We start from the raw sequence: 13,914 nt of genomic DNA, 5'->3' as shown, positions 1-13,914 counted from the left end.
CACTGGACTCTCCTTCCTCTTCTGGGTCCTGTCTGGGACGTGGATCGAACCATCATACAGTTTGATCACATCTCTGTGAGATCGTTGTCATTCTGGGCTCCCGGGTCCCCAGGGAGACCTTGACAGGGTGAACAGGGCAGTTATGCAGAAGCCAGGTGACTTGGGTCTCTGAGTACAACCAGTCTGGTACCTCCTGGGGAGCCTGCAGTGGGTCCCTTCATAATCCGACCCTGTAGCGACTGGATCCATGAGGCTGGCAGTGGCCCGACCTGTTTTGTGTTCTCATCCAGATAGCCACCATCCTGGACTGCCACGCCGCCACCCTGCAGCGTAAGGTGGACCGAGAGGCCTTCTTCATGAACACACAGAGCATCGTGCAGCTGATCCAGAGGCAAGTGCCTCCCAGGCCCTCTGGGGGTCTGAGTAGCAAGCCCTGGCCTCAACCTCTAGCACACGGAGCGGGAGGTGGAAAGGGAATGCCTTCCCCCACTCTCCCCGTGTTCAGAAATATTGTAGAAAAAAAAAATGTGGAGAGGTAACAACACCGCACTTGTTTCAAAAGGAAGGGAAATCTATGAAAAGTGTTTCGGCAAATGTCTTCAAGTTTGACTTTTGAAAACAGCTTTCTGTGTTGCATAACTTATTGGAAGGTTTTATTTTGTGGTTAAAATCTGTCAAAGAATCAACTTCCCTCTTTAGCTCAGCTCTTAAGGTTTTCCACCCTCTCTGGGCCTGAGTAGGTGCTCTCTGGGGCTAATAAGTTCTGGGTGCCAGCCCAGGCTGGACCGTGCTTTGATGGACAAGTCATAGCTCCTTTGACCTGAGGATTTGAATTGTATTCCAGATGCTTTACAACTCCTCCTCCTCCCCTCCTCCCCCCCTTTCTTCTCCGTTCCTTCCCTTCTCACCTTCCTCTTCCTTTACTCCCTTCTCCCCCTCCTCTCCCCTATTTCCCCCTCCTCCCTTCCTCCCACTCTCCCCCCTTCCTCCTCCCTCCTGCCTCTCCTCTCCCTTTTCCCTCTTTTCCCTTCCTGTCCCTCTTTTTCCCTCTTCCTCTTTTCTCCCCTCCTCCCCTTCTCCTCTGTCTTCCTTTCCCTTTGTTTCTCTCCTTCCTACCTTTTCTCTGCCCCCTCCTCCTTTTCACCCTCCTCCCCTGGCAATGTTGCTTGCAACCAGGGCTTTGCACATGCTAGGGAAATGCTCTACCACTGAGCTACATCCCAGCATTTGGTTTTCTGAGGAAAGGTCTCCCTGTATAATTCAGACCACCTCCAACTCATAGTCCTCATAGGAAGAGTGCTCTTGCAAGCGTGGACCTCCATGTCTGTGGCTCCTTCACCTTCTTAAAGTCATAACGGCCGAGTGGAGACAGCCAGGTGTTCAGGAGAGGGTAGGCATGGTGACAGGGCTGCTTTCGGTTCATCAGATACCGCAGCGGGACCCGTGGCTACATGAAGGCTGTGGTGCTGGACCTCCTGAGGAGATATCTGAACGTGGAGCATCATTTCCAGCAAGGCAAGAGACACCACCCCCAACTGGTGTTGGCCACAGGCTCTGGGCGGAACCAGGGGATGTGCCACAAGCTCTGGGCGGGGCAAAGGGAGGAAGGAGATGCTACAAGCTCTGGGAGGGGTAGGGGAGAAGCCATAAGCTCTGGGCGGGGCAAGGGAAGGAAGGAGATGCTACAAGCTCTGGGAGGGGTAGGGGAGGAGCCATAAGCTCTGGGCGGGGCAAGGGGAGGAAGGAGATGCTACAAGCTCTGGGAGGGGTAGGGGAGGAGCCATAAGCTCTGGGCGGGGCAAGGGGAGGAAGGAGATGCTACAAGCTCTGGGAGGGGTAGGGGAGGAGCCATAAGCTTTGGGCGGGGCAAGGGAAGGAAAGAGATGCTACAAGCTCTGGGAGGGGTGGGGAGGAGCCATAAGCTCTGGGCAGGGCAAGGGAGGAAGGAGATGCTATAAGCTCTGGGAGGGGTGAGGGGAGGAGCCATAAGCTTTGGGGGGCAAAGGGAAGGAAAGAGATGCTACAAGCTCTGGGAGGGGTAGGGGAGGAGCCATAAGCTCTGGGCGGGGCAAGGGAAGGAAGGAGATGCTACAAGCTCTGGGAGGGGTAGGGGAGGAGCCATAAGCTCTGGGCGGGGCAAGGGAAGGAGGGAGATGCTACAAGCTCTGGGCAGAGTAAGGGAGGAGCCATAAGATCTGGGCGGGGCAAGGGAGGCGGTGCCACAAGCGCTGGGCAGGGGGAGGGGGAGGTGTCCTGGCCTCACCCTTCTGGGTCTCCTGTCTCCCCCACAGCCCACTATGACAAGTGTGTGATCAACCTGAGGGAGCAGTTCAAGCCGGATATGACTCAGGTGCTGGACTGCATCTTCTCACACTCACAAGTGGCCAAGAAGAACCAGCTGGTGACCATGTTGATAGTAAGATGGGGGCCCACCCCCCTCCTGGGTTGGGGAGGGCCACAGGGCTTCTCTCCCTCCTCCTCTTCCTCCTCTCTCTCTCTTCTTCCTCATCTTTTCTCCTCCTCTCCCAACACCCCTTTCAGTTCTGTCATGGGACCCAGGTCCTACGAACGCTAGGCAAGTTCTGTCACGAAGCCATATCCCCAGCCTAATCCCCAAACTATTTTCTAGAAAGATCTAGAAAGTGAAGGCGTAGTAGACCTTGCAGGTGTTTGGGTCTGTGACCTAACTGCTTGACTCCGTCATTGTTTATGGCGTGGCTGCACAATAAAACTTTTTTTTTAAAGATTTATTTATTTATCATATACAAGTACACTGTAGCTGTCTTCAGATACACCAGAAGAGGGTATCGGATCTCTTTACAGATGGTTGTGAGCCACCATGTGGTTGCTGGGAATTGAACTCAGGAACTCTGGAAGAGCAGTCAGCGCTCTTAACTGCTGAGCCATCTCTCCAGCCCCATGCACAATAAAACTTTATTCGTTACAATAGGCAGTGACACAAAGCACCTGCTCTGTGCCAGAATTTCTTGATTGAATATGTGAGTCAGTTTTAAAGATTATATGCTAAATTCAACCATCTCCCCAGCCCCATACCGAGTAGCCTTTGAATGGTGGCCCTCTTAGCCTAGTTGGTGGACACCCCCTGGGCTCTGTGTGCTCGATGCAGCCACAGGGTTAGGACAGTGAGAGCAATGCTGTAGCTGTCTGGTCCTACAGGGATTGAGAAGGAGAGGGTGACAGCCCGATAAATAGGAAAGCAGGGCTTTCATGAATGGGGCAGTACATGTGTGTAAGTGAGGGGTGATTCAGCCTCCACTCTGTAGGTGGCAGGGTATCTTAGAGGACAGTGTCAGCTGACGTGGGTGGTGGATGGCAGTGGCTCAGCAGCCGCCGCTTCCTCCCATCGCAGATCTGTCTCCAGTGGATGTTTAGGGAGCCCCTTTTCTGAGCTGTCCCCATCCCCTCTTACAATGAAGACACAAGAGGAAACACGGGGGCTCTGTGCACATAGCCCTGCCTGTACCCCATGCACATAGCCCTGCCTGCATCCCTGTGCACACAGCCCCATCTGCACCCCTGTGCACACAGCCCCATCTGCACCCTGTGCACACAGCCCTATTGCACACAGCCCCATCTGCATCCTGTGCACACAGCCCTGCCTGCACCCCTGTACACACAGCCCTGCCTGTACCCCTGTGCACACAGCCCTGTCTGCAGCAGAATAGCTCCTCGTTCAGCAGAAGGGGTACAGGCTTACCTGGCCCAGGAGATGGCTCAGTGGGTAGAGCACCCGTTGCATAGGTGCGAGGACCAGAGTTTGGATTCCCAAATTCCACATAAAAAGCCACAGGGTAAAGCGGCCCATTTGTGAACCCAGAATTCCAGAGCTGGAGATGGGGAATCCCCAAGGCCTGCAGCCTAGACCAGCCAGACCAGTGAGTTCCTGAGTCCAGATTCAGGAGAGACCCAGGCTCAGAAAATAAAGTGGAAAGCAACAGAGGAAGACTTCCAGGGTGGGCTGGTCCTCTCCCCACGCACATGCAAGCACATGTGCATGCTCATACACACACATATACTTCCCGGTACAGCCCATCAGGCGTGAGGGCATATTTGAGGTGCATGGGTCAGTGAATGAATGACATGAACCTGTAATAAAAAGAGGCAAGAACTTTTCTTCTCCCCAAGACAGTGTTCTCTGTGTAGCTTTGGCTGTCCTGGCGCTCTGTAGACCAGGCTGGCCTTGAACTCATGGAGATCCACCTGCCTCTGCCTCCTGAGTGCTGGGATTAAAGGCTTGCACCACCACTGCCCAGCTAAGGGCTCTAAAAACACCTGGCTAGATGTGTTTAGAGTTGAAGCTAGACTCTCCTCCACCCTCACTTACCCCTCCACCACCCCTCCCCTCCCCACCTGATCCCCTTAGCCCCCACCTCCCCGACCAGCCGAGTGCTTGCCCCTTGGGTAGAACAAAGTCAACTTGGGTTCTGTCCTTGCCCCTGAAGGATGAGCTGTGTGGCCCAGACCCCGCCCTGTCAGAAGAGCTGACCTCCATCCTCAAGGAACTCACGCAGTTGAGCAGGACTGAGCACTGCAAGGTGGCCCTCAGAGCCAGGCAGGTTGGTCTCGAAGCATGGAGCCCCGGTGTCTGTGGCTCTCCCTCCTCCCAGCTCCTGTCACCTCTGCCCTCCCTCCTCCCGTTTGCAGGTCCTGATTGCCTCTCACCTCCCCTCCTACGAACTGCGGCACAACCAGGTGGAGTCCATCTTCCTGTCAGCCATTGACATGTATGGCCACCAGTTCTGCCCGGAAAACCTCAAGGTGAGCCTCGGGGACCATAGGGTTTGCAGTATGCATGGGGCAACAGGATTGAGGCTTTCCTGGCCAGTACAGGGTTAATAATGCTAACATGTACGTGTATGTGTGTGTGTGTGTGTGTGTGTGTGTGTGCGCGCGCGCGTGTGCGTTCGTGTGTTCATGCGTGTATTTTTTCCTTAACATACCAGGAGGTGTGAGCCCTTTGCAATGGGGGTAGGAGATCTGGGCTGGGGGTGGGGGAGTTGGGGTTGGGGTGGGGCAACTGGGGTAGGGGTGGGGGCTGGCACTGACTTTCTCTTTCCAGGTTCCTGCCAGGACCCTAGCTTATCATAAACTTATAAGTACCCGTCAGCATTTGAAACCGGGACCCTGCCCTGCGCACAGTCACCCCACACTCCTTCATCGTCCGGTCTCCCAAGGCTCTGTGCAAAGGAGTCCCTAATATCAGGGACACCACCTGCAATAGTGACAGTGACTGTGAGTTGCACCTGCTCACTTCCATTTGCTTTCCTGCCCCTCCTGTTTCCCACAGAAACTAATACTTTCGGAAACGACCATTTTCGACGTCCTGCCCACTTTCTTCTATCACGCTAACAAGGTTGTCTGTATGGCGTCCCTGGAGGTAAGTAGAGAAACGCTGAGTGTTTGCTGCCCGCCTGCCCACCTGCACGCCCCGTCCCTAGGTTGTGTGCCTTGCAAACGTGACCTCTTCTCTCTAAGGAAGGGTGGATAAGTTGAGCTCAGAGATGCGAGGTGACTTTCTTAGGGCCACACAGACGGGGACAGAGCCAGGATTCACACTTTGTTTTCTTGCGCAGTCCAGGCCAGGCCCTGTGGCATCATAGGATTCTCCACAGCTGGGCCACATCCCGGTGCCAAGCCAGATGCACCTTGTGCAAACTTCTTATTCTTGAATATTCAGTATCTCAAAGACTTTTCTGTCTGGAGCAGAAGACACAGGCCACCTCCCTTTGGCAGGGGACAGCTTCCCTCATGGGGTGTCTGCCAGGCACTCTGTCTGTCCCAATGGATTCCTGTCAGGATTGTTTGTTTCCACTCCTGCAAACAGGATGCGGCGTCTCCTGTTCTCAGGACCTCTTACCTGGGGCTGAGTTACATGGCTGACAGTCTTAGCTCACCCTGGGCCGCCAAGCGCAGCGTCTCCATGCCTTGTGAGCCCCCATCTTTTCCTGCGACTTTTGGACCCCGTTGGTCACCCATGCCATGCCAGCTATGCCTAGATCTCCACAGAGACTGGTTGGGGCTTTGAGCATGCGACAGCTGCAGGGGGCCTTGCTCTCGAGACACAGTACACCCCAGCGGACGTTATGTTGACAGTGTCATTTCCTAGTTGTATCTGTGAGGGGTTTTTCTAGCTTTTAAAAACTTGTCATCAATAAATCAATCTTAGGTGTGTGAGAGAAAGAGGACTCAAGAGCGAGTTGGACCATAGGGACACACGTGGAAGTTAAAGTTAATGGTATCTGGTCAGGTACCATTACACACATTTTTTTTTTTTTTTTTTTTTTTTGGTTCTTTTTTTGGAGCTGGGGACCAAACCCAGGGCCTTGCGCTTCCTAGGCAAGCGCTCTGCCACTGAGCCAAATCCCCAACCCCTTTAAAATTTTTTTGAGGCAGGGTCTCTTTTCTGCTACCAGGCTGTGTGCTGGAACGTGAGCTTCCCGCTGACTCTCCTCTCTGTCTCCCAACTCAGCTTAGGGATGCTGAGATTACAGATGTGTGCCACCGCACTGGGCTTTTTAGGTGGGTTCCAGAGAGCGAATTCAGGTTGTCAGGCCTGCACCACAGTTGTTTTACCCACCGAGCTGTCTGTGTGGCCCCAGGATATACCTTCATACGCCCCAGTCCGTATCAGGCACGTTTGTTCAACATGATTCAGCTTCTCCCTTGTGGCTCAGGCACACTGGGGATGTACATTGTAGGCTCAGACTCTTGAGATGACAGGGTTATTGTCGTCCTCCTAAATGCGTTTGGGGTCCCCGAGCACACTCCAGTTCAATGATTAACAAGGACACACAGGACTCGGGCTGTCATGGTCACAGCTGTGACGTATTTATTACACAGACAGCAAGAGTTGTTCATGTTGGCGATGCTGATGGGCCCAGGGTGGGCTACCTTCCCTGAGAGGAACCACAACGAGTGAAATCCTCTGACAGTGACTTACGACATGTGTAGTTCTCCTGGGAAGCTCAGGAAACTCTGGGTGTTTTTAAGCATCAGTATTGAGATGAAAATTGCTGGAGTATTTCTAGAAAGAGAAAATATAAAATTTCCCCCCAAGTAGCTACTAGGAATTTAAAATTATGAGGCTCGTGGTGTTAAATTCCAGCTGGTTAGAGTAGAGCTGACAGACTTCAACCCACGGGACATCAAGGCCATTGTTTTTTTTTTTTTTTCAGATAAAGTTTTATTAGAACACAGATACATACATTCATTTTTTTCAATGGTGGCTTCTATGCCACAACAGTAGAATCTTCATCAGGAATGAGGTCTCCCAAAGTCTGAAGTGTTTGCTCCTCATCTCTTGAGAAATCCCCTTTGGTGCAGCTTAGAGAGCCTGCAGAGGTCCTGTGCACAGCGCTTCGTGCCTTTGAAATCCTCTGGTCTCTGTGGATGTTCACCGTCCTCCCTCTGCACCCTCAGGTTTACGTGCGGAGAGGCTACATTGCCTACGAGTTAAACAGCCTGCAGCACCGGGAGCTACCGGACGGCACCTGCGTGGTGGAGTTCCAGTTCATGCTGCCGTCTTCCCACCCCAACCGGTAGGGACTTGGTTTCCCCTTGTTTCTTTCCTCGCTGTCTTCTCTCTGGAAGGATCCGGCAAGTATGTGTGGCTCTGGGGAGGCCCCTTCCCCGCTGTAGGTCTCCTGCAGCCTTTCCCGCTCATCTGTGGAACAAGGAACACCAGTGTGCTCGAGGGGACGTCTGTCTGACTGCAAAACTGCTCACAGTCTCTAGTTCCTCTTCCTTAGAAGCAGGGTTAGAGTGTGGAACCTTCTAGAATGTAGCCATGTCTCCCCATGGGAATCCAAAGGCTCCCTCCCTGCCGCTGTCCCTGGTCCCTCTGTCTTGGAACTGGGTTTCCCAGAGGCCTTGCTTGTGATTGGAGTGGAGGTCATGGGACTTGGGTTCCATGGGTCAGAACTCATTCACATGAGGCAGGGTCTGTGTTTTCCTGGTTCTCTTGTGCTTTTATTTTACTTATCAGTGTGTGTGTGTGTGTGTGTGTGTGTGTGTGTGTGTGTGGTGTGTGTGGTGTGTCGTGTGTCGTGTATATTGTATGATATGTGTATGTGATATGTATGGTGTGTGCATGCTTGCGTGTGGTATATGATATGTGTGTGATGTATGTGTCCATGTGTATTTGCATGTATGTGTGCATGTGTGTGATGTGTATGTAGTATATGATGTGTGTGTGAGATGTGTGTACATGTGTGTGGTGTGTATGTAAGAGAGATGTGTGTTCAGTTATGCAATGTGTGTGTCCATGTGTAGTTGCGTGTGTGTGTGTGTGCGTGTAAGATGTGTGTGTATTTGTATGTATGCATGAGATGGAGGAGGTATGTGTGTATGTAAGAGATGTGTGTGCAGGTGTGTGTATGATGTATGCATAGGTGTGTGAGATGTGCAGATACATATGTGTGTGAGAGAGACATGTGTATGCAGGTGTAAGAAGAGTGTGCAGGTGTATGTGTAGGTAGGTGTGTGAGATGCATACAGGTGTGTGTGTGAGAGATGTGCATGTGTGTGTGCATATGAGAGAGAGATATGTGTCACAGTCACAGGCTAATTCCGTGGAGCCGGCTCTTTCACCCTTACGTGGGTTCTGGGGATTGAACTTGCATCGTCAGGCCTGAGAGGCAGGTGCCGAGCCACCCTTCCACGGCCCCCTCTCAGGATTTTACAAGTGTTTCTCTTCCTGTTGGTTCTGAAAGAGCAAGCTTTACCGGTAAGAAAGGAAGGCCTCCAGGAGGCGGCTCCTTGCGTCTTAACTTCTGGTTTGTTCGTTTGTTTTTACCTTTCTTTTTTTCTTTTCTAAAGTCCTGCTGTACTTTGCCTCACTGTGAGACAAGTCTTGTACCGATTCAGCTGTTTTGAGGATGGTCGTCTGGGCGCCTTGGTGTGTGCACGCATGCAGTCAGCGTGTGTGTGTGTGTGTGTGTGTGTGTGTGTGTGTGTGTGTGTGTGTGTGTTATACAGAATTTTGAAATGTCCCACGAGAGTTGTTTTCTCTCTCGACTGTTTTGTCTGAGCAGCAAGTGCTTCTGGGGGATGAGGGCCGCGCCTTCCCTAAGGGATATGGGGGTCTCATACTGTTTCAGGGAGGACCTGCACACATGCCCAGGTTGTTGCTTATGACCCCTGTTTGGGCACCAGCTCCTGTTCTGGTTTAGACACTGAGACGCCCCCAGGACCTTGCTGTTGCTGCCGGCTGATAATGTGACTTACTTTAGGTTTGGGCTAACTCTGGGACCCAGCCTTTTGAGGCTCTGGGGAGGGCCAGCGGGAGAGACCCGAGCATGTGTCTGTAAAGCTGGCCATGTGTGATTTGGGTTACTGAGATCTACTAGGAGGCTGTGTCTAGAACCAGAATTGCCATTTGTCCCAGGAGGCTGTGAACATTGCTGGGTGAGAGCTGGGAGTACCCTCTAGTACCATCTGGCCCTAGAGTCTGCCGCTCTCACGCCATCCACTATTGCCCTGTGTGGTGGTGACTGTCCCATCTATACCTTCCTAGGTTTGCATTTCCAGGAGCTGGAAATCTAGACCCTGGATGGTCTGAACTCCCCTGAGTTATCAGGGTGAGCATCTGAGTTACGCCTGTGTAACTGAGAGCACAGTCAGTCTGAGAGTAGCTGTGTGGGTGTCTGAGTTTGCGACCTGTGGATGTTGTGGTAGGGGAGTCGAGGGTCTGGACCATGATTTTGGAAATATCAGGAACATTCCTTCGTGTTGGAGAGTCCCCGAGAGCAGTCCTGGGTGCTCAGTTGGCCTAGGAGGCCTTGTGGGACTCAGTACACAGCCGTGCCTACAGTCTGAGATCAGCAAAGGCAAAGGCTGGGGGGAGAGACTGGAAGAAGAAATGGAGTCCTGCAGTCATAGGTTGTGATCTGTGCTAGCTGTCCCATCGTCTTGACCATATTACCCAACAGAGCACACCGAGGAAGACTTCCTTAGGGCTCCTGGTGTCACAGGCTCTGGAGTCCATCTAGGTGAAGAAGGCCAAAGGAGAGAGGCTCACTGGTTACCCGGTTCTCTCCTTTCCCCCATTGTATTCCACCGAAGCCTCCAGCCTAGGGGATGGTGCCGCCCACGTTCTGGGACATTAACCCCTCCGGTTAATCTTCTCTGGAAAAACCTTCCCAGAGACCCCTGAAAATGCACCTCATCAGTCTGCAGGGTGATTCTAACCCCAATTAAGTTGGGAGGGAGGATTAATCATCACCATGAGTTTGTGAGGTGTCTGAACTAGGTTAACACCCATGCTTCTTATGGGCCTCTGCTCACACAGGCACTAATCTGGGCCCGGTAAGGCAAAAAAAAAAAAAAAAAAGCATCGCTCAGGGGACAAGCAGAGGATGACCTCAAGTTCAAGGCCAGCCAGACCAATACACGAGACCCTGGGTTGGTTGGTTTGTTCATTTTGAGAAGGAATATTCCCAGGCTCTAAGGAGAGGATTGAAATCACCAACCTATACAGTTGGTTACAGCAACAAAGGCCTTGCAAGCCACACGCATTTAGGAAAAGGGACCCAAGTCAAAGTCCCCATATACCAGCCAAGGGCCACCCTTGCAACAGCCCTCCTTCCTAGGAAGGGTGGGGCAGTTCCGGCTTCTGTGCACATTGTGTTTTACACTTCATGGATTCACCCCTCCTGTACCCAATTCCAGAGTCCTCATGTGACTGGTTTCTTGGAAGAGTGGCTCTCTAAACTCCTAACAGCCACCAACTTCATCGCAAGACAGGGAAAAGGATGAAGGGACTGGGGGCCTGGGGCAATCCAAGACCAAACTTACCTCCTTACCAGCTGCCTAGAGCTGGGCTCTGCAGGGGAAACTGAGGCTGGGAGCATACCTCCTCTGTGTGCCTATGCTTGCCCGTTTGGATTTACCTCTGGACTACATTGGGACTGAACTTGTTTATGCATACATCATTCATCCATTCACTCACTCACTTCCTGGGCTCTTACTGCATGTCCTGAGGGGACTGATGCGACCCCCTCAGCACCTGTCCCCCAACTGCAAGTCTCCCCCTCTCTCCATCCCAGACCCCACTCGGGAAAGCCTCTTCTCCGGATCTGGCTTTCCAGAGCCTCCTTCACGGGAAGGGCTCGGAGGGCCCAGTGGGCAGCAGCTGCCTCAACTTCCCTTTCTCCTCGCCCTGCAGGATGGCCATGCCCATCAACGTCTCTGACCCTGACCTGCTGAGACACAGTAAGGAACTCTTCATGGACAGCGGCTTCTCCCCACTGTGCCAGCGGATGGGGGCCATGGTGGCCTTCAGGAGATTTGAGGAGTTCACCAGGTAGGGCACAGGAACGCTATTGGGCTTCACCAACCCCCAGCCACTCATTCATTAACACTTGGGAGACCCAGACACAGGCACTGTAGTTAAGAACTCCAGACTCAGGGAGTGATGGGAAAGACTGGCCCACTGTCCTAAGGGGCTTGGGCAGACAGGAGGCCATCAACCACAGGGACCGGGACTGGCCACATCCTTTAGTGGCAGGGTCCCTCATCTTTCCTCTGTCCTACCCCACAGGAACTTCGATGAAGTCATCTCCTGCTTTGCCAACGTGCCTACAGACACTCCTCTCTTCAGTAAGGCGTGCACTTCCCTCTACTCAGAGGAGGACGGCAAGGTGAGCCCAATGGGCAGTTCGTAGCGCTGGGGGAGGAGCGGGCTATAGCCCAGCCCTCTTGCCCCCAGCCCTCGTTCTTTCTCTCGCAGAGCCTTCGAGAGGAGCCCATCCACATCCTGAATGTGGCCATCCAGTGCGCCGACCACATGGAGGACGAGAGGCTGGTGCCGGTTTTCCGTGCCTTTGTACAGTCCAAGGTATTCCCGTCCTGCCTCTGGGGTCAGAGGACAGGCTGTCTTGACCTTTGTGTGGCTGACACAAAATACCCCAGGCTGGGAATAGAGTAAAAAATTTATGGGGAGGGCAGGAGAGATGGCTCAATGGTTAGGGCTCTGACTGCTCTTGCAGAGAACTCAGGTTCAATCCCCAGCAACTACATGGCAGCCAGCACCCATCTGCAACACTGTGGTGGACAGATAGGACATAACACTCATACACATAAAGCAAATCAAGCACAGATACAGCTTGACGGGTTCTGTCTCGTTAGGGTCTTACTGCTAGGAGCAGACACCGTGACCAAGGCAACTCTTTTTTTTTTTTTTTTCTTTTTTTTCGGAGCTGGGGACCGAACCCAGGGCCTTGCACTTGCTAGGCAAGCGCTCTACCACTGAGCCAAATCCCCAACCCCCCAAGGCAACTCTTATAAGGACAACATTTAATTGGGGCTGGCTTACTGGTTCAGAGGTTCAGTCCATTATCATCAAGGCAGGAACATGGCAGCATCCAGGCAGGCATGGTGCAGGAGGAGCTGAGAGTTCTACATCTTCATCTGTAGGCTGTTAGCAGAATACTGACTTCAGGCAGCTAGGATGAGGGTCTTAATGTCCACACCCACAGTGACACACCCACTCCAGCAAGGCCACACCTCCTCCAACAAGGCCACACCTCCTCTAACAAGGCCACACCTCCTCCAACAAAGGCCACACCTTCTCCAACAAAGCCACACCCATTCTAACAAGGTCACACCTCCTAATAGTGCCACTCCCCTGGCCAAGCATATACAAACCATGATAGGTTTTTACCCTGCTGATCAACGTTCAGACCAGATATGGTCGCTCCTGTTGCCCCACAAGAGAGTGTGTCTGTGTCCTGACTCAGTTCCATCTGCTCTTGCACTTTCCGTGTGCAGCATCAGAGTCTGAACCCTTACACGCATGTCTCATAACTTCCAGTGCACATCAGTGTATAACTCGGCCATTGAATTCAGACTGAGGATATAGCTTAGTGGTAGAGCTCTTGCCTGGCAAACTATGGGTTCTAGGTTCAAATCCCATTACAACCGAAAAACACCCCACTCCATAAAATGCACAATTTGTGGCTTTTCCAGTATGTACACAGTGGTGGCCTTCATACCACTGTCAGTTTGAGAACATCACCTGAGAAGCAGAACCCCGAGTCCTCTCCCGGCCTTCTCCCCAACTGGAGGCAGCCACTGACTTACTTCCCAGCTCTGCCGAATCACTCATTCTGAACGTTGTCTGCTAGGGGTCTCCGACTGCTGGCCTCTTGCATTTAGTGTATGTGTGGCAACATGCGTCAGCACACCAGGCCTTTGCTAACCAAATAATCTTCCCCCTGTGTCTGTGCTTTTAAATGCAGAAACACATCCTTGTGGATTACGGACTGAGAAGAATCACATTCCTTATCGCCCAAGAGGTTAGTCCCAATCCTTAGTCTGCCATCTTTTCTGTTCTGAGCCTCGGGCCGGGGATAGTTGTTAATCATTCTCTAGGATGAGATAGAGGCAGGCAATTGCTAGGACAGTCTTTCCAGATGATTCATTCTGGAAGCAAATGGGGCCGTTTTTTAATGATCACAAAACACAAGGGGAAAGGGCTCAGAGTCTCGCCGCGCTGAACGGCCTCTTGCACCGGTTTCTTTTTGCAGAGAGAATTTCCCAAGTTCTTCACGTTCAGAGCGAGAGATGAGGTAAGAGTGAAGGCGTTGACGATGTTATTATTTCTGAGTATCCTTCACACGCCCCCACGGGCATGCCCCGGAGCCAGAGGTGAGGGCCCTCCATTTTCCCTGGAACCACACAGTCAGAAGGAGCCCCATGTATCCTGTAGTTAGCTGGGACACACAGGGCTCCCCGTCCCTTGATGTATTTTGCATTTGTGCTGTACTCAGTAAGCGGGCAGCCTGGTTTATATATAAATCCTTGTTGGAGCACAGCTACAGCCGTTTGATTAACTATCACCCTAGAACATTTAGTACCATCCTTATTGGGGGGGAAGGGGGCGCTTGGTGGGGC

The 13,914-nt window shown here is 52.5% G+C and overlaps 1 protein-coding gene across 1 annotated transcript in view; it reads left to right on the top strand.

The window, feature by feature from the left end:
• Positions 1–13,914, top strand: part of Acacb (acetyl-CoA carboxylase beta) — an 87,248-nt gene that overhangs the window by 48,157 nt on the left and 25,177 nt on the right. The window contains 12 exon segments of the mRNA XM_032886835.1: positions 291–391; positions 1,427–1,515; positions 2,292–2,416; positions 4,464–4,577; positions 4,666–4,779; positions 5,309–5,398; positions 7,441–7,559; positions 11,186–11,323; positions 11,561–11,660; positions 11,750–11,857; positions 13,260–13,316; positions 13,548–13,589. Coding sequence (XP_032742726.1) covers positions 291–391; positions 1,427–1,515; positions 2,292–2,416; positions 4,464–4,577; positions 4,666–4,779; positions 5,309–5,398; positions 7,441–7,559; positions 11,186–11,323; positions 11,561–11,660; positions 11,750–11,857; positions 13,260–13,316; positions 13,548–13,589 — 1,197 coding nt within the window.

Source organism: Rattus rattus, chromosome 16, assembly GCF_011064425.1.
Source record: "Rattus rattus isolate New Zealand chromosome 16, Rrattus_CSIRO_v1, whole genome shotgun sequence".
NCBI classification, from domain to species: domain Eukaryota; kingdom Metazoa; phylum Chordata; class Mammalia; order Rodentia; family Muridae; genus Rattus; species Rattus rattus.
Note: the sequence above shows the minus strand (reverse complement) of the source record. Positions and strands in the feature narration are given on the sequence as shown.